General features: G+C 43.5%; 1 protein-coding gene across 1 annotated transcript in view; it reads right to left on the minus strand.

The window, feature by feature from the left end:
- Positions 1-278: 278 nt before the first annotated feature.
- Positions 279-19535, minus strand: part of znhit6 (zinc finger HIT-type containing 6) — a 45753-nt gene continuing 26496 nt past the window's right edge. Inside the window, exons 8-10 of the mRNA XM_035761789.2 lie at positions 16770-16850; positions 4759-4883; positions 279-1178 (exon numbers count right to left, since the gene is read on the minus strand). Coding sequence (XP_035617682.1) covers positions 655-1178; positions 4759-4883; positions 16770-16850 — 730 coding nt within the window. The 3' untranslated portion in view covers positions 279-654. The remainder of the gene's footprint in view (positions 1179-4758; positions 4884-16769; positions 16851-19535) is intronic.

Below are 19535 nucleotides of genomic sequence, written 5' to 3' on the forward strand. Positions count from 1 at the left end.
TTCAGATCGCCATTATACTCTAACAGAAAATACAGACATGAGTTTGTTGGTTTGGTAGCTTACGTAACAAGCAAGATGATTCTGTAGCCAACTATGACATGGGCGGAATTAGTGAGGTTAAACCTTGTTAACCACCTAGAAAGAAGCTCATTTGAGACAGATGAATCTGAACAGGACATGATGACAGATACTGTCTGTCTAGCACTCCAACTGAGGAACATCTAAACAACTATAATGAATAATTAACCAAGTTTGTCTTTGACAGAATCCTATGAAAGTGACCATTTCAAAACTTGCATTTATTACATCAGACTTCGTAGCTACTGTACCACACAATCAAAAAGGTGTCTGATATCACAGTCCATAAAAACATTGACTTCATGTTACATGTATTTATTTTTGATTTAAGAAAGCATCTCAATTGATAATGTACAAAATCAAATAAAAAGGATGAGAAAAAAACGAATTAACATTGTTTGCCGATAAAATCCAATTGGCTGTTGAAATAACCACTACGTAAGAGTAAATAATGCAACAAGGACATTTTTATAAGTCGGTCCAACTGAATCACATCTGATTACATAAAGAAAACATGCCAAGACTCAATCTCCCTCTGCTTCAAACTCTTCAGTAATTTCACTAGTATCTTTAACATCATTTTTTACTGACATCAAACCCAGTGTCATTACCATTAGCACCATGATCGATATTAATACTATCATTATTATTGACTGGGAAATGGCTCAAGAGATTAACAGACTGCAGGTTCTGGCTCATTGCCTTACTCTCTGGGTCCCCTCTGATTTTGTCATCAACTGTTTCAGTAGCAGCAATCATTGCATCGCCAATACAACAACCACCAGAATGGGTATCAACATGGTTATTACCATAATTTGAGTTGTCATCAATTGGCATCTCATCACCATGGGCAACAACAATTTCTTTGACCATCTTATCAGCTTCAATATCATCATCACCATCTCCAATCTCCCCATCCTCAAGCTCCTCTGGTTCTCTCTTGGCTCTTTTCTTCTTGGGTGGGTCAGTCTCAGGAGAGCTTCCCAGGAAGGGTGGCCCCAGTTGGGGCTGTGAGACCTCCATCCTCCCCTCCTCTCTCCGACCGTTACCCCGCCATGCCCCTTCCATCATGGGACTGCCATGGGCCAACACAGGCTCCACTGAAATGGAAGGGCAGTGGTGGGCAATTGTTAACAGGATGTGGGAGTTGCCATGCTGCGTACACACACACACACACACACACACACACACACACACACTGCAGTCTCACCATGCTTAACAGACACGCATGCACACACTTATACATTAGCATGGGCAGGGTCTGGCTATGCTGACGGCATATTTTGGCTCAGTGGGCCTTAGTCGAATGAGGCGGCGTGTCAGACCATTAACTATGCAATAATGTACGGCGGACATATGTTTTAGGAGGGGGTGAGGAATCAAGGGGGTAAAAATGTTATATCAATGTGAAGAAATACTCCATGACCAAAAGCTCCTTTTTCACTGTAAACATTTTCAGAAAAATGATTAGAACATTTCACAAGATTAATACCCCGTAGCCTAGTGGTTAGAGCGTTGGACTAGTAACCGGAAGGTTACGAGTTCAAACCCCCGAGCTGACACGGTACAAATCTGTCGTTCTGCCCCTGAACAGGCAGTTAACCCACTGTTCCCAGGCAGTCATTGAGAATAAGAATGTGTTCTTAACTGACTTGCCTGGTTAAATAAAGGTAAAAAAAAAAAAATGTGAAAAGAATTAAAGAATGAGGCTGACAAAGTGAGATGACTTGTTATACATTTTAGTAATACAGTTGAAGTCGAAAGTTTACATACACTTAAGCCAAATACATTTAAACTAAGTTTTTCACAATTCCTGACATTTAATTTAATTTAAGAATGTGAAATGTCAATAATAGAGAGAATGCTGTATTTCAGCTTTTATTTCTTTCATCACATTCCCAGTGGGTCAGAAGTTTACAACACTCAATTAGTATTTGGTAGCATTGCCGTTCAATTTGTTTAACTTGGGTCAAACATTTCGGGTTTCCTTCCACAATAGGTTGGGTGAATTTTGGCCCATTCCTCCTGACAGAGCTGGTGGAACAGAGTCAGGTTTGTTGGCCTCCTTGCTCGCACACGCCTTTTCAGGTCTGCCCACAAATTCTCTATAGGATTGAGGTCAGGGTCTTGTGATGGCCACTCCAATACCTTGACTTTGTTGTCCTTAAGCCATTTTGCCACAACTTCATCACACCAGAGGACATTTCTCCAAAAAGTCCTCATGTGCAGTTGCAAACCGTAGTCTGGCGTTTTTATGGCGGTTTTGAGCAGTGGCTTCTTCCTTGCTGAGCGGCCTTTCAGGTTATGTCGATATAGGACTTGTTTTACTGTGGATATAGATGTTTTTGTACCATTTCCCGCCAGCATTTTCACACGGTCCTTTGCTGTTGTTCTGGGATTGAGTTGCACTTTTTGCACCAAAGTACGTTCATTTCTAGGAGACAGAACACGTCTCCTCCCTGAGCGGCATGACGCCTGCGTGGTCCCATGGTGTTTATACTTGGGTACTATTGTCTGTACAGATGAACGTGGTACCTTCAGGGGTTTGGAAAATGCTCCCAAGGATGAACCAGACTTGTGGAGGTCTACAATTTATTTTCTGAAGTCTTGGCTGATTTATTTTGATTTTCCCATGATGTCAAGCAAAGAGGCGCTGAGTTTGAAGGTAGGCCTTGAAATACATCCACAGGTACACCCCCAATTGACTCAAAACGATGTCAATTAGCCTATCAGAAGCTTCTAAAGCTATGACATGTTCTGGAATTTTCCAAGTTGTTTAAAAGGCACATTCAACTTAATGTATGTAAACTTCTGACCCACTGGAATTGTGATACAGTGAATTATAAGTGAAATAAGTGAAATAATCGGTTTGTAAACAATTGTTGGAAAAATGACGTGTGTCATGCAAAGTTGATGTCCTAACAGACTTGCCGAAACTATAGTTTGTTAGCAAGAAATTTGTGGAGTGGTTGAATAATGAGTTTTAATGACTCCAACCTAAGTGTAAGTAAACTTAAGACTTCAACTCTATATATGGAGTGTCTTAAAATGTGTGTATTCATCTTAAGATAGCTGGGTGAGAACCGCATCACAGTACATTTCCCCCCATAAAGTAGTTATCAACAGTCAGTGCTAGTAGGAATAGATCATTGTTTGAAGTGGGGCTTATCATAGGGCATGACTCAACCCAAAGGAACCGTGACTGACCGTCACTCACTGACCAGGGATGGGCAACTTTGATGGGGGTGGGGGGGATGCAAAAAATCTGAACACATCATGAGGGGCCGCAGTTGCTGTTTTAAAGTTAGTTTTTCGGCAATTCTACACATTTTGCCATGAGGAGGAGAGAAGATTAAACAATTTTTTAAAAATGTGTATGAAAGTTAATTTTTTTATGGTTCATTTTGTGCAATTCTTCTAATTTTGCCATGGGGCAGAATGGAAAATTGGCGGTTTTACAGCTAATTTCCTGCCATTCTACACATTTTGCCAGAGTGTGGTAAGAAACGTTCACAGTTTTTAATATGATATGATGGAGGCTAACAAGATCAAAATTGAGTGATTATCGGTGTGGGGGGGATTTACCAGAGGGCCTTCAAAAGGGGGGCTGCCAGTTGCCAATCCTTGCCACAGCACAAGCTGCCAGAGCCAGTTAGGACCACAACAGATATTCTCTGTAAGTACACAGCAGTTCCGCCACGGGGTCCGATGTGTTATCACCTCATGCAGGCTTCTCTCTGTTGTGGTGACTCAGTAGTAATGTTACGATAATTGACACTACAGAGTAACAGCTTGGCAACACCGCCTTATCGGAAACAGACAGCATACCACAGGGTCCGATTACCCTTCATCACTTCCTACAGGCTTTTCTCTCAATGTTGTGGAGACTCTCAGTAGCAGAGCAAGTATTAGAGTTAGTGTAACAGCTTAGCAACACACTTGAGCTAAAATGACCTCAAGGCTCCATCTGTTCTGGGTCCCTGATAAGAGTCTGATAGAGTTACCGAGGACAAGTGTGGTGATTTGATTAGGCCTACCTACTGTTTGTTTCTGTTGCTGTCCCTGACATTGGCATCTCCAGGCATGTACTACCTCAACTTGGCGTCTGTATGACGTAGCCTCCAGTAAGACTTGTCTTGATTATGAGATTAAGTAGGACGACCAACGTTCTGGCCACTCTCCCTTACTGACTTAAGCCCACTCACATCCAGTTCCTACGTTAATCATATTTGAGCCACTTTCTGACAGGTATTAGTATGTGTGACATTACACAGAACACACGTTTCTTCTGGGGCAGCATGTTGTCATAATGGAGTCACTAGGAGACTGCAGGACATTAAAGAAAAACTATATTTTGGTATTTGTTTCATTAACCCATTATTGAATGCATCATACCGGCTGTATTTGTGTATTTTGAAAGTTACACATCTTGAACACTTGATTGCTGACATGCAAAATATATTTGGACTATATCAAACAAACTGCTGACTAATGAAACTAACTGGAGATGTCATGTTAATGTAAGGATAGACCAATTCATCATGTCAGAGTTCTGCTCGCTCTAACACCAGCCGTGGTGAGGTTGTTCTTCGCGAACTGTTACATTAAAACTTTCTAGAAGGGATGATGGATTGCCTACTTGCAGCTTATTGTAGGTGTGGTTGGTGTGCTTGTTATTACCTGGTCCTTTCAGTGGGTAGTCGTGGCAGTGGTCCTTGAGAACAATGTGTAGCAATGGGTACTCAATCACAAGTTTGAACTTCAAGTTTTCCTTCAGGGTCTTTGCCACATCCAGCTCTTGATACCTAAACAAAAAAACAAAATGTGTTACTACACTGCAACCACCGGAAGCTATAGCAACCAGCAGGCCCCCCCCAGGTGAACAAAAATTGTTGACATTCTCTCTCCACACAGGTTTTGACTAGTTTGGATAGAGCTTATGTCAAAATGGACTTTTCATAGCAGGTTAGGATAATTATGTTAAGATTAGGAAAAGGGCTAGGGTTAGCCAAAATAAAAGAACAACCCATCTGCTCTAGCTGTAGAATCCTTCTATGACTTCATTGCTGAGGCTTGGTCTGTCTTTCGAGGAGGAGGATTGATCGAGATAGGAGTCATGGTTTGGCACAGTAAAACTCCACAGTGCTGATTCCCATCCCTCCTCATGGAGAATGGAAACTACTGACTTAACCCGAGTCAATAACATCACCAAAAGTACTGCGGCCCTTGAAGCTCCTCGTGTTTCACTCTTTTTGCGATTACATCAGTAGTGCCTGAGTAATCCTGTCGTGTTAGGGAAGATGGTGCCGACAAGATGCGCAAGATGGCACCGACAGAGATGGTCGCCTCGCTTCTAGTCCTTAGGACCTATGCAGTATTTCGTTTCTTTATGTATTATTTCTTACATTGTTTGCCAAGAAAATCTTAAGCGGTATTACATACAGCCGGGAAGAACTATTGGATATCAGTACAATGTCATCTTACCAACATTACAACTAGGAATACGACCACTCAGGGCATTGAATCTGATTCCAGAGGTCGACCCAAAACAACGTAGCCGCAGAAGAGGTAGACGGAGTGGCCTCCTGGTCAGACTTCGAAGGCGTGCACACCACCTACCGCTTCGGAGGATATTACTCGCCAATGTCCAGTCTCTAGATAACAAGTTAGATGAAATAAGGGCAACGGTTGCCTTCCAGAGACATCCGGGATTGTAACATTCTCTGTTTCACGGAAACATGGCTCTCGGGATATGTTGTCGGAGTCGGTACAACCACCGGGATTCTTTATGCGGCGCGCCAACAGAAATAAACATCTCTCTGGAAAGAGGAAGGGCAGGGGTGTACGCTTCGTGATTAACGACTCAAGGTGTAATCGTAACATACAGGAATTCAAGTCTTTGTTCACCTGACCTAGAATTCCTTACAATCAAATGCCGACCATATTACCTCCCAAGAGAATTCTCATCGGTTATTATCACAGCCGTGTATATCCCTCAAGCCGATACCACGACGGCACTCAAGGAACTTCACTGGACTCTACGCAAACTGGAAACTATACATCACGAGGTTGCATTTATTGTAACTGGGATTTTAACAAAGCTTTCACAACAAGGCTACCTAAATTCTATCAGCATAATGATTGTAGCACTCGTGCGGGCAATACGTGATCACAGCTACTCTGACTTCCGTGATGCATACAAGGCCCTCCCTTCGGCAAATCTGACCACGACTCCATTTTGATCCTACCGTTCAATAGTACTATCCAATGGAGGTTTGAACAATCCGATTCCACGCGTCAAGATTGTTTTGATCTCGCGGACTGGGATACGTTCTGGGCAGCCTTAGAGAATAACATCAATTTATACGCTGACTCAGTGAATGAGTTTATAAGGAAGTACATTGGAGATGCTGTACCCACTGCGACTATTAAAACCTACCCAAACTAGAAACAGTGGATAGATGGCTGCATTAGCGCAAAACTGAAAGCACAAACCACTGAATTTAACCATGGAAAGATGACTGGGAATATGGCCAAATATAAACAGTGTAGTTATTCCCTCTGCAAGGCAATTAAACGAAATGTCGGTATAGGAACAACGTGGAGTTACAATTCAATGGCTCAGACACGAGACTTATGTGGCAGCGTCTACAGGCAATTACGGGTTACAAAAATAAAACCAGCCACGGCACGGACATCGACGTCTTGATTTCAGACAAACTAAAACACCTTTGCCCGCTTTGAGGATAATACAGTGCCACCGACGGGGCCTAATACCAAGGACTGAGGGCCCACCCTCTCCTCCATGGCCGTCATTTAAATGTCTTAGGTTAACCCTCGCAAGGCTGGCGGCCCAGACGGCATCCCGCGTCAGAGCATGCGCAGACCAGCTGGCTGCTGTCCCCACATGCTTCAAGATGGCCACCATTGTTTTTGGGTACAGAAAGGCAAAGATAACAACTAAATGACTACTGCCCCGTAGCACTCACGTCTGTTATCATGAAGTGCTATGAGAGACTACTCAAGGATCATATCACCACCCTAGACCCACTTCAATTTGCATAGCGGCCTAATAGGACCACATACGATGCAATCGCCATCACACTGCCCTATCCCATCTGGACAAGAGGAATACCTATGTAAGAATGCTGTTCATTGACTATAACTCAGCAATCAACACCAGCACATTCAACCTCAGGAGGCTGAAGAAATTCAGCTTGCACTTAAAAGCCTCCAACTTTTACAGATGCACAATTGAGAGCATCCTGTCGGACTGCACCGTCCTCAACCACAAGGCTCTCCAAGGGGTGGTGTGTTCTGCACAACGCATCCCTGGGGGCAAACTACCTGCCCTCCATGACACCTACAGCACCTGATGTCACAGGAAAGGCCAAAAACATAATCAAGGACAACAACCACCCGAGCCACTGCCTGTTCACGCTGCTTACCATCCAGAAGGTGAGGTCAGTACAGGTGCATCAAAGCTGGGACCGAGAGACTGAAAAACAGCTTCTATCTCAAGGCCATCAGACTATTAAACAGCCATCACTGCAGAGGCTGCCTACATAGACTCAAAATCTAATGTTAACATATCTTGCATTACTCATCTCATATGTATATACACTGTATTCTACACCATCTATTGCATCTTGCCTATGGTGCTCGGTCATCGCTCATCCATATATTTATATGAATATTCCTATTCCATCCATTTACCATTACACCGTGTGTGTGTATTAGTTTGTTGGGGAATTGTCTGATTACTTCGTAAATATTACTGCACTGTTGGAACTAGAAGCACAAGCATTTTGCTATACTCACAGTAACATCTGCTAACAATGTGTGTGACCAATAAAATTTGATTTGACGGTAATAGATCATGCTAAACGGTTAGCAGTCCTATGGAGTGACATGGCTTGTCTCTACGCTCAACCATTTCACCCCATCCAGCTTACCCGGTAATCACCAATAACCTAGACATGATATAGGCCTAACTCTAATATACACTACATGACCAAAAGTATGTGAACACTCATTCCAAAATCATGGGCATTAATATGAAGTTGGTCCCCCCCCTTGCTGTATCACAACAGGCCTTGATCGGGAGTCCAATAGGGCGGCGCACAATTGGCCCAGCATCATCTGGGTTTGGCCAGTCTAGGCCTTCATTGTAAATAAGAATTTGTTCTTAACTGACTTGCCTAGTTAAATAAAGGTTACATTTATTTTCTGCTATAACAGCCTCCACTCTTCTGGGAAGGCATTCCACTAGACGTTGCAACATTGCTGCTGGGACTTGCTTCTATTCAACCACAAGGGCATTAGTGAGATCGGCACTGATGTTGGGCAATTAGGCCTGGTTCGCAGTCCGCGTTCCAATTCATCCCAAAGGTGTTAAGATGGGGTTGGGGTCAGGGCTCTGTACAGGCCAGTCAAATTCTTCCACACCGATCTTGACAAATCATTTCTATATGGACTTCGATTTGTGCTCTGGGTTATTGTCATGCTGAAACATGAAAGGGTTTCCCCAAACTGTTGCCACAAAGTTGCAAGCACAGAATCGTCTAGAATGTCCTTGTATGCTGTAAGATTTCCCTTCACTGGAACTAAGAGGCCTAGCCTGAACCATGAAAAACAGCCCCAGACCATTAATGCTTCTCCACCGAACTTTATAGTTGGCACTATACATTGGGGCAGGTAGCGTTCTCCGGGCATCCGCTAAACCCAGATTTGTCTGTCGGACTGTGAGATGGTGAAGCGTGATTTATCACTCCTGAGAAAGCGGTTTCACTGCTCCAGGGTCCAATGGTGGAGAGCTTTACACTACTCCAGCCGACGCTTGGCATAGCGCTTGGCCATGGAAACCCATTTCATGAAGCTCCTGTTAAACAGTTCTTGTGCTGACGTTGCTTCCAGAGGCAACAGAGGACAAACTTTTTACGCGCTACACGCTTCAGCGGTCCCATTCTATGAGCTTGTGTGGCCTACCACTTCGCAGCTGAGCCATTGTTGCTCCTAGATGTTTCCACTTCACAATAACAGCACTTACAGTTGACCTGGGCAGCTCTTGCAGTGCAGAAATTTGACTTATGGCCTTGTTGGAAAGGTGGCATCCTATGGCAGTGCTATGTTGAAAGTCACTGAGGTCTCCCGTAAGGCCATTCTACTGTCAACGTTTGTTTATGGAGATTTCATGGCTGTGTGCTCAATTATTATACACTGCTCAAAAAAATAAAGGGAACACTTAAACAACACAATGTAACTCCAAGTCAATCACACTTCTGGGAAATCAAACTGTACACTTAGGAAGCAACACTGATTGACAATAAATTTCACATGCTGTTGTGCAAATGGAATAGACAACAGGTGGAAATTATAGGCAAATAGCAAGACACCCCCAATAAAGGAGTGGTTCTGCAGGTGATAACTACAGACCACTTCTCAGTTCCTATGCTTCCTGGCTGATGTTTTGGTCACTTTTGAATGCTGGCGGTGCTTTCACTCTAGTGGTAGCATGAGACGGAGTCTACAACCCACACAAGTGGCTCAGATAGTGCATCTGATCCAGGATGGCACATCAATGCGAGCTGTGGCAAGAAGGTTTGCTGTGTCTGTCAGCGTAGTGCCCAGAGCATGGAGGCGCTACCAGGACACAGGCCAGTACATCAGGAGACGTGGAGGAGGCCATAGGAGGGCAACAACCCAGCAACCTTGCTTTGCACACACACACATCCCCACACACCAAACCAATCCAAGAGCTGGGATGCAACATGACAGTTACAGGTTTTAACTACGGTGCCTCTTGTTGGTTCCAAGAAAGCCTACTAAAATCTCTGAGGTGGGAGAGGATCTGATGAACTGTGCTCAAAAAAATTCTAGAACTTTCTACGCAAATACAAAATAGAACGAGTCCTGAGCAGAGTGAGTCCAGTGCTCTGATCAGGTGTTACTTCAGAGGGAATTCCTTAGTTGTAATGTAGAGGGTGTGTGTGTGTGGGGGGGGCTTTAAACAAGAGAAACGAGGTAGACATTCATGATACCGATGTAGCTGTAAAATAAATTGCCCAATGTCGGTGAACTGACAAAATCAGTCGGCTCTAACATTCACAACAGGTTCTCTTATCTAAGCTAAGATGATCCAAACCACAAAGGGGTCCAAATCACAGCCACCTTACGTGAGCTAGAGGAATATGGATACAGAATCAGAGCACATCAGTTCAGGTTATAAGAGAAGAGGCAGCAAACCACAGCTATGTGCAGGTGGCTGCTTTACCAGACTGTGGTTGGGTCTGTGGTTGCATCCTTTAGGTAAGATTCTTATAATCATTACCCAGCTGTATAATAACAATACAAAACATTTGCCATAGCATTACCAAGAGACTGAATACAAGCATGTGCTAAGAAAAGAGAAACACAAGGGGATCTTTAAGAGAGCTGAGGGAGAGGGACACGGTTTTAGGAAGGCTTCAGCATGCTTCAGCTCGGCTGGAGCCTATCCGAACTCGGCTAACCTCCCTAAAAAGACCTGTGCTTAAAAAACACGTTTTTTTTGCCGAAGATATCTTAGTCGCACAATTTTGCATCTTACTAAGACGTTTGATGTATTCAATGAAAAAAAAACTGCACGAAAGTGAGTTGTCCCTCATTGAATGAAAGACTATTGAAGAATCCCTATTGTTGACCAATCACAGACAAAGGCCGTAGACTTCGGTTCAGATCTTCTGCTTGCCTCCAGAAGAAAAAAATGTAAACGAGCAGCTGAAAAAAACCTTGCCAAAACATCAAAATGTCGTCATAATATACAGTGCCTTTAGGAAAGTATTCATATCCCTAGACTTTTTCCACGTTAGTCTAATTCTAAAACATTAAATAAATCCTCAGCAATCTACACAGAATACTCCATAACGACAAAGAGAAAACAGGTCGAGAATTGTTTGCTAATTAAAAGAATATATTTACATAAGGATCCAGACCCTTTGTTATGAGACTCAAAATTGAGCTCAGGTGCATTCTGTTTCCATAGATCATCCTTGGTAAATTAAATTGATTGGACATGAATTTGAAAAGCAAACACCTGTCTATACAAGGTCCCACAATTGACAGTGCATGTCAGAGCAAAAACCAAGCCATGAGGTCGAAGGAATTGTCCATAGAGCTCCGAGACAGGATTTGGGCAAGGCTCAGATCAGGGGAAGGGTACAAAAGAAATGTCTGCAGCATTGAATGTCCCCGAGAACACAGTGGCCTCCATCATTCTTAAATAGAAGTTTGGAACCTATTCCTAGAACTGGCCGCCCAGCCAAACTGAGCAAACGTGAAAGGGCCATGGTCAGGGAGGTGACCAAGAACCCGATGGTCATTGACAGAGCTCTAGAATTCCTCTGTGGAGATGGGAGAACCTTTCAGAAGGGCAACAATCTCAGCAGCACTCCACCAATCGGGCCTTTATTGTAGAGTGGCCAGGCGGAAGCCACTCCTCAGTAAAATCGCACATGACAGCCCGCTTGGAGTTTGCCAAAAGGCACCTAAAGACTCTCAGACCATGAGAAACAAGATTCTCTGGTAGGATGAAACCAAGACTGAACTCTGGCCGGAATGCTAAGTGTCACATCTGGATGAAACCTGGCACCATCCCTATGGTGAAGCATGGTAGTGGCAGCATCATGCTGTGGGGGTGTTTTTCAGTGGCAGGGACTGTGAGACTAGTCAGGATCAAAGCAAAGATGAATGGAGCAAAGTACAGAGAGATCTGATGAAAACCGGCCCCAGAGCGCGCAGGACCTCAAACTGGGGCGAAGGTTCACCTTTCAAAAGGACAATGCCCCTAAGCACACAGTGGCATCTCTGAATGTCCTCGAGTGGCCGGGCCAGAGCCCTGACTTGAACCCAATCAAACTGTAATCGCTGCCAAAAGGTGCTTCAAAGGCTGTAATAGCTGCCAAAGGTGCTTCGACAAAGTACTGAGTAAAGGGTCTGAATACTTATTTAAATTTCTAAAAACCTGTTTTTGCTTCTTCATTATGTGGTATTGTGTGTAGATTGATGAAGGGGGGGAAACGATTTAATCCATTTTAGAATATGGCTGTAACCTAACAAAATGTGGATAAAGTCAGGGGTCCGAATACTTTCTGAAGGCACTGTATGCACAAGCTATAAAGAACTGTTGCGGCTAGGAAGCATGTGGATGCCTTAAGGAGAGGGTTGGAACATCACACCACAGATGTGAGGAGAGAGCGTAGTCGATGGGATAACTAAAGGAACGTTACAGCTGCCTGTGATTTAAGGGGCTCAGACCATCTCTAGTGGAGAAAACAGATGATAAACCACCACCACTAACTTTTCCCCCCTCACTGTCTTCTGCAGTGTGTGTTTGATATTTTAAACTAGGCAGCAATTCTCCTTGTCAGGCTAGACAGCCCAGCTGCTCATTGAGTCTCTGCTCTACTCTGCAGAGAGCTGACAAAGGGAAGGACATCCTCTGGATCCAAACGAGTGGAATGAATCAGAAATAAAAATTAACATTTCAAAAAGGTATTAAATAAATAAACATCCAGCCCATGAGGTTAGGGCTTTTCTCTTTTACCCCCGTTTTCCTCATCCCTAGAACTCCCGTAAGGACTTCGGATAGAGGCGAAGGTTGAGAGCCATGCGTCCTCCGAAACACAACCCTACTGCTTCTTGACACAATGCCCCAAAAAACACTGTATGTCAGCTACAACAATGTGTCGGAGGAAACACTGTGCACCTGGTGACTGTCAGCGTGCACTGCGCCGGGCCGCCACAGGAGTCGCTAGTGCGCGATGGGACAAAGGACATCCCTTCTGGCCAAACCCTCCCCTAACCCGGACGACGCTGGGCCAATTGTGTACCGCCCCATGGGTCTCGCAGTCGCGGCCGGCTGCGACAGCCTGGACTCGAACCAGGATCTCCAGTGGCACAGCTATGCAGTGTCTTAGACCACTGCTCCGCTCAGGAGGCCAGTGTTCGGGCTCTTGACGCTCGGGCTGCTTCTCTTCAAGTAAGGGGATGTTTACTAGTTACACAGCTATATTTAGTACAGGAGCAGCAATTTATTTGATTCTTACTTGATATTTTGTAAGACATTTTGTAAGAAATTCAACACAGGAGCAGATTGACCCGGGGCCAACTATGGACTGTACTGTTCTGTCCAAATCCCACAGCTTAAACCTAAACCTGAAGGTAGAAAGCACTCTATGACAACCAACTTAAAGATGTATTTTACAACATTTACAGTACATGTTGAGCTCATTGACCGTTGCATGCATAGATCCAAATATGAAGCGTGCTTACATTTCTCAAGCCCCCTCCTTCAGCTTTAATCCAAAAACCTTTTGAATTTTTCATTTAAATACCCTTGCTCCCTTCGGTCTCAACGTAGACTTTGATCTGAAGCCATTCTTGTGATTATGCTATTGTAAATGTTTGTAGGCTTATGTAGCCAAATTGTATCTATAATCGTACGCGATCCATTTGTTTTTTGTATGCTATTTTAATATATGACAATTAACCAATCATATCAGGCTACACCCGGCCATGATTACAGACACCTGTGTGTCTTTTGACACTATATAAATATGTCACCCCGCGGTGTTTGTCATTATACACTGATGGAAGACAGCTTGTCTGTCAAAACGTTGGACATAAATATTTTTGCATCTGAGCTCCTAGAGCGTGAGGCTCTCCTTCATTTCTTTTTAAGTGTTCCACTCCACTAGCCAGCACCTCGCCTAAATAGGTGCGCATTTCTTTCACCTCTAGGTGGTCTGAATCCGACAGCAATTTGTACTATAGGTAAAATTAGCCATATTTTGTATCCAGTCCCAGCGAACAGAATTACATCATAACATGTAATCACAGGGTTGCATAGGAGGGATGCACTGCACTGGGATGCCCAGACATGCTTGGGATGCACTGACCGCCTTTTGGGAGCCCAGGGCCCCTCTTCATATTACAGTTATGGCTTGTTCCCTCCACAGTATACCCTGCTCCAGCCTCTGCCCTGTTAAAGTGCCTTGCAAAAGTATTCGAACCTTTTGCCACATTTCAGGCTTCAAACATAGAATCAACAACAAGTGGGACACAATCATGAAGTGGAACCACATTTATTGGATATTTCAAACGTTTTTAACAAATCAAAAACTGAAAAATTGGGCGTGTCCCACTTGTTGTTGATTCTTCACAAAAAAATACAGTTTTATATCTTTATGTTTGAAGCCTGAAATGTGGCAAAAGGTCGCAAAGTTCAAGGGGGCCGAATACTTTCGCACGGCACTGTATGTAACTGTACCTTGCTGATATTATGAGCCAATTCCACCTTGGCCACGGGAGAACATGTCTGTCCTACTAAAACACCATAATGTTGATCATAAACACAAAATAAAAGTAAAATGCCGCACGTAATGGTAGGCCATTATAGAGCCCTATACCAACGACCATTAATAGTGTGTGTGGGGGGGGTGATGAGCTAATGGGGAAAGTAAGAGTCACACCTCTGGTATTGTTCTCCTCCCTAATTTACTAGCTACCACTGTGTCGCGGGGTGGGCTAGCCGCTAGGGTAATGAAACATAACTCATTAACACACTCAGCGCTTCACTGACGTCTACCATAATGCTGACAGGAACACATTTCTGAAGTTTGCAACACCTCTCCTACCCTAGCCCCCCCCCACATCTTCCTGTGTATGTGTCGTTAACAGGCAGTAGGTCGGTGAGAGGACGTGGTGTTGATGGATGAGTATCTCCATTAGTCATAGCAGGGGCAGGTCGCTGCTTTTCCTTTTCTGCTGCCTTCATCCCAAATGATACTCTTAGTTAAATGGTGCACTACTTTTAAACCAAGGCCCATAGGGCTCTGGCCAAAAGCAGTGCACTATATAGGGAATAGGATGCCATTTAGTACACACATATTTAAGGATTGAGGTTAAAGGACAACCCACAGCCACACGGTTAATAGTGTGTCCTTACTGGACTAGTGGGCAATAAGGCCTCAAGGCTGGAGGAATCTACACACTCCAGGGAAACAATTCAAGGGTGAAAATTTGTAGAAAATCCTCAAGTTTAACATGCTGTTTTCATTACGCGTACATTACCTGACGGGGATCTGATTGATGCTCCTGATCTGTGTGATACTTACTTTGTATCCCAAAGAACAGAAAAGACTCAGCGATTACTGACAAGAGGAGCCTCCTGGGAAACCGATTACTAACTAAAGGATTAAAGCTTACTATTCACTCTGGGCAGACGCAAGACTCGGTGCTGCAATGTTAATTCCGTCACAAAAGGGGTGGATCCTTGTAATACGCATTCAACATACTTTTTTACTACCTGACAATTGAGACACGCTGTATCATTCCTTCTGCAGCCATGGGGGCAGTGTTGTTGTTTGGTTCCTTGATCCGGTCTACAGGCTACTCAAAGCATTGATAACCAAATATAATCTCAGCGACTGTTCAAACAGTAAACAAAACAAACAGGCTATTGTAGCCATGTGCTAGCCATGTGCTTTTTCTCCATGACCAAAACATGATCTATTTTTAGCTGCTATCAGAAAGAATACACAAACAACATATCAAACTGGGATAAATGTTTTACGTTACATCAGCAGGTATAAGAATATTTGCCAGGGCAGATTTTTTTTAGCTATGATAAGATTTTTTGGGGATGGAGATGTGGGAAGCTAAAACGGCTACTAGATAGCTTATGTTTTTTAACGAGGCTAAGGACGACTAACCAGGCTGCTACTAGCAAGGGAAGGTGACTTTTCCTTGCTTTCACAAAATACTCAAATAGAGATAACCTTGGCATCGCCCCCTTGTGAATGGGAGTGGAACCGGCAAGGATATCAGTTTAGCAAAAGGTGTCCACTATTCCCCCAAAAATCCCACTCCACCCATGTGCACACGCGTAGATGAAGCTTGTGGTAAGTATCCTAAAGGACCATCTCAGGAGTGAAATGGGCCGGGGGAGACTCACTGTCATGTTGATGCTAAGTAACTGCACATTAGAAGGGTAAGTAAGGGGGCTGGTGGATTTGTAGACTGAAGTTGTGGGGTCAGAGGGCACAGCAGGTTATGAGTGGTTATGACAACGTGGAAATGGGTGACAGCCAAGGACTGGGCGAGGCAAATGTGTGCCATCAAAACCAGCACCATCCCCTTCCCACACAAAGCATGTCTGTGTCCAGCTGATCAACGGCATTCCCAAAATGTGGAATCAACTGGAATTACAGCACAAAGAATTAGGCCGGGGGAAATGAAAATCTCTGCTTTGGCACTGCGTAGCTCAGCAGGAATTTACAAGGCGAGTGATGTCATGTTCATAAACCCATTAAGTCGATTTCATACATGCGGGATAAATCCGTCACGAGAGTGGCGAGGCTGGCGAAACAGAACGGTCACATGGACAGAATGCCTGAGTGCTGACAGGATTCTCACAAGACTTTTGATGAGATTACAAATCTTTGTGTTGAAATTAGAACTTTGGTTGCTGGAACAATCTGATAAGACAATTAATTAATATCAATGGAATGGACAGTGCTGTTAATAGGAGAACTGAGGTCCAATTTGGGCACATTTAACATCAGTTTCCAAGACCCATATTAAGCTCAATTCTGGACCCCCAAAAAAAGCACTTTCAATGGAGAATCTCTTAGCATTAGAATCTTTCATACCTCACAGAGTTGGCCTTCCTGCCCTCAGCCTTCATGAAGACCCTGATGTGATCAAATGGGCTGTGGACGTACATCTTCAACCTGAAAGACATAAATGAAAATGGGTCAGGGTTCGAGAAGGTATCAAAATCAGCTTTTATATATAGACACACAGTAACACAGAGCTGTGAATAGGGTTTAGAAGTGCACACATTTCCACTTATTTTCTGAAGAGGGGTCAAAGAGGCGTCACAAAACAAAGACTACAATGACTGAGCGCGACTGGGACTCTCTCCGCTACAGACTGGGACTCTCTCCGCTACAGACTGGGACTCTCTCCGCTACAGACTGGGACTCTCTCCGCTACAGACTGGGACTCTCTCCGCTACAGACTGGGACTCTCTCCGCTACAGACTGGGACTCTCTCCGCTACAGACTGGGACTCTCTCCGCTACAGACTGGGACTCTCTCCGCTACAGACTGGGACTCTCTCCGCTACAGACTGGGACTCTCTCCGCTACAGGTGACTAAACATTCTGCCTGAGCCTCCTATACACAGTCTACACTGAGAAGCAATGAGGCCAGGCTAAGCAAAGGTCCGTAGCCAGCGCGCAGCGAGAGTGCGGGGTCGAGGCGGCGAGGGGAGAGCATTGGGTTAAAAATCTTTTTTAAAGGGAAAGATGGAGCGTTAGAGACACAGTAGTATACTGTCTAGAGGTCGACCGATTTAAAATCGGAATGGCCGATTAATTAGGGCTGATTTAAAATCGGTATTTTTGTACACTGATTTGGCCTATTTTTTTATACACCTTTATTTAATCATTATTTAACTACGCAAGTTCGTTAAGAACACATTCTTATTTCCAATGACGGCCTCGGAACGGTGGGTTAACTGCCGCATTCAGGGACAGAACGACAGATTTTCACCTTGTCAGCTTGGGGGATTCAATCTTGTAACCTTACAGTTAACTAGTCCAACGCTCTAACCATCTGCCTCTCATTGCACTCCACGAGGAGACTGCCTGTTACGCAAATGCAGTAAGCCAAGGTAAGTTGCTAGGTAGCATTAAACTTCTTATAAAAAACAATCAATCATAATCACTAGTTAACTACACATGGTTGATGATATTAAATCAAATCAAATTTTATTTGTCACATACACATGGTTAGCAGATGTTAATGCGAGTGTAGCGAAATGCTTGTGCTTCTAGTTCCGACAATGCAGTAATAACCAACGAGTAATCTAGCTAACAATTCCAAAACTACTACCTTATACACATAAGTGTAAAGGGATAAAGAATATGTACATAAAGATATATGAATGACTGATGGTACAGTTTATCTAGCGTGTCCTGCGTTGCATATAATCGATGCGGTGCGTATCGTTGCTCCAATGTGTACCTAACCATGAACATCAATGCCTTTATTAAAATCAATACACAGAAGTACATATTTTTAAACCTGCATATTTAGCTAAAAGAAATCCAGGTTAGCAGGCAATATTAACCAGGTGAAATTGTGTCACTTCTCTTGCGTTCATTGCACGCAGAGTCAGTGTATGTATATGCAACAGTTTGGGCCGCCTAATTTGCCAGAATTTTACGTAATTATGACATAACATTGAAGGTTGTGCAATGTAAGAGGAATATTTAGACTAATGGATGCCACCCGTTAGATAAAATATGCAATGTAACAGTAATATTTAGACTAATGGATGCCACCCCTTAGATAAAATATGCAATGTAACAGTAATATTTAGACTTAGGGATGCCACCCCTTAGATAAAATATGGAACGGTTCCGTATTTCACTGAAAGAATAAAAGTCTTGTTTGAGATGATAGTTTCCGGATTCGACCATATTAATGACCTAAGGCTCGTATTTCTGCGTGTTATCATGTTATAACTAAGTCTATGATTTGATAGAGCAGTCTGACTGAGCAGTGGTAGGCAGCAGCAGGCTCGTAAGCATTCATTCAAACAGCACTTTTGTACGTTTTACCAGCAGTTTTGCCAACCGATGCGAAATGGCTAGCTAGTTAGCGGGGTGCGCGCTAATAGCGTTTCAAACGTCACTCGCTCTAAGACTTGGAGTGGTTGTTCCCCTTGCTCTGCATGGGTAAGGCTGCTTCGAGGGTGGCTGTTGTTGTTGTGTTCCTGGTTCGAGCCCAGGGAGGAGCGAGGAGGGGGACGGAAGCTATACTGTTACACTGGCAATACTAAAGTGCCTATAAGAACATCCAATAGTCAAAGGTTAATGAAATACAAATGGTATAGAGAGAAATAGTCCTATAATAACTACAACCTAAAACTTCCTACCTGGGAATATTGAAGACTCATGTTAAAAAGGGACCACCAGCTTTCATATGTTCTCATGTTCCGAGCATGGAATTTCAACATTAGCTTTCTTACTTAGCACATAATGCACTTTTACTTTCTTCTCCAACACTTTGTTTTTGCATTATTTAAACCAAATTGAACAGGTTTCATTACTTATTTGAGGCTAAATTGATTTTATTGATGTACTATATTAAGTTAAAATAAGTGTTCATTCAGCATTGTTGTAATTGTCATTATTACAAAATGTATATATATTTTATTTTTTAATTTAAATCGGCCGATCAATCATTGTGTTCAGTTTATTATGTCGTTCAGTCGTCCGTTTTGCACAACATTCCTACTGTGGAGACGAGTGTTAAAGCTCTCACTTCATTCCTTATAAAGTCACTGTACTGTGAGCCTAGACCAAGCAGTGTGTCATCCATCGTACCAGTCAGGCCAGGGAAGGA

This window comes from Oncorhynchus keta, chromosome 1 (assembly GCF_023373465.1).
Source record: "Oncorhynchus keta strain PuntledgeMale-10-30-2019 chromosome 1, Oket_V2, whole genome shotgun sequence".
Classification (NCBI taxonomy): Eukaryota; Metazoa; Chordata; class Actinopteri; order Salmoniformes; family Salmonidae; genus Oncorhynchus; species Oncorhynchus keta.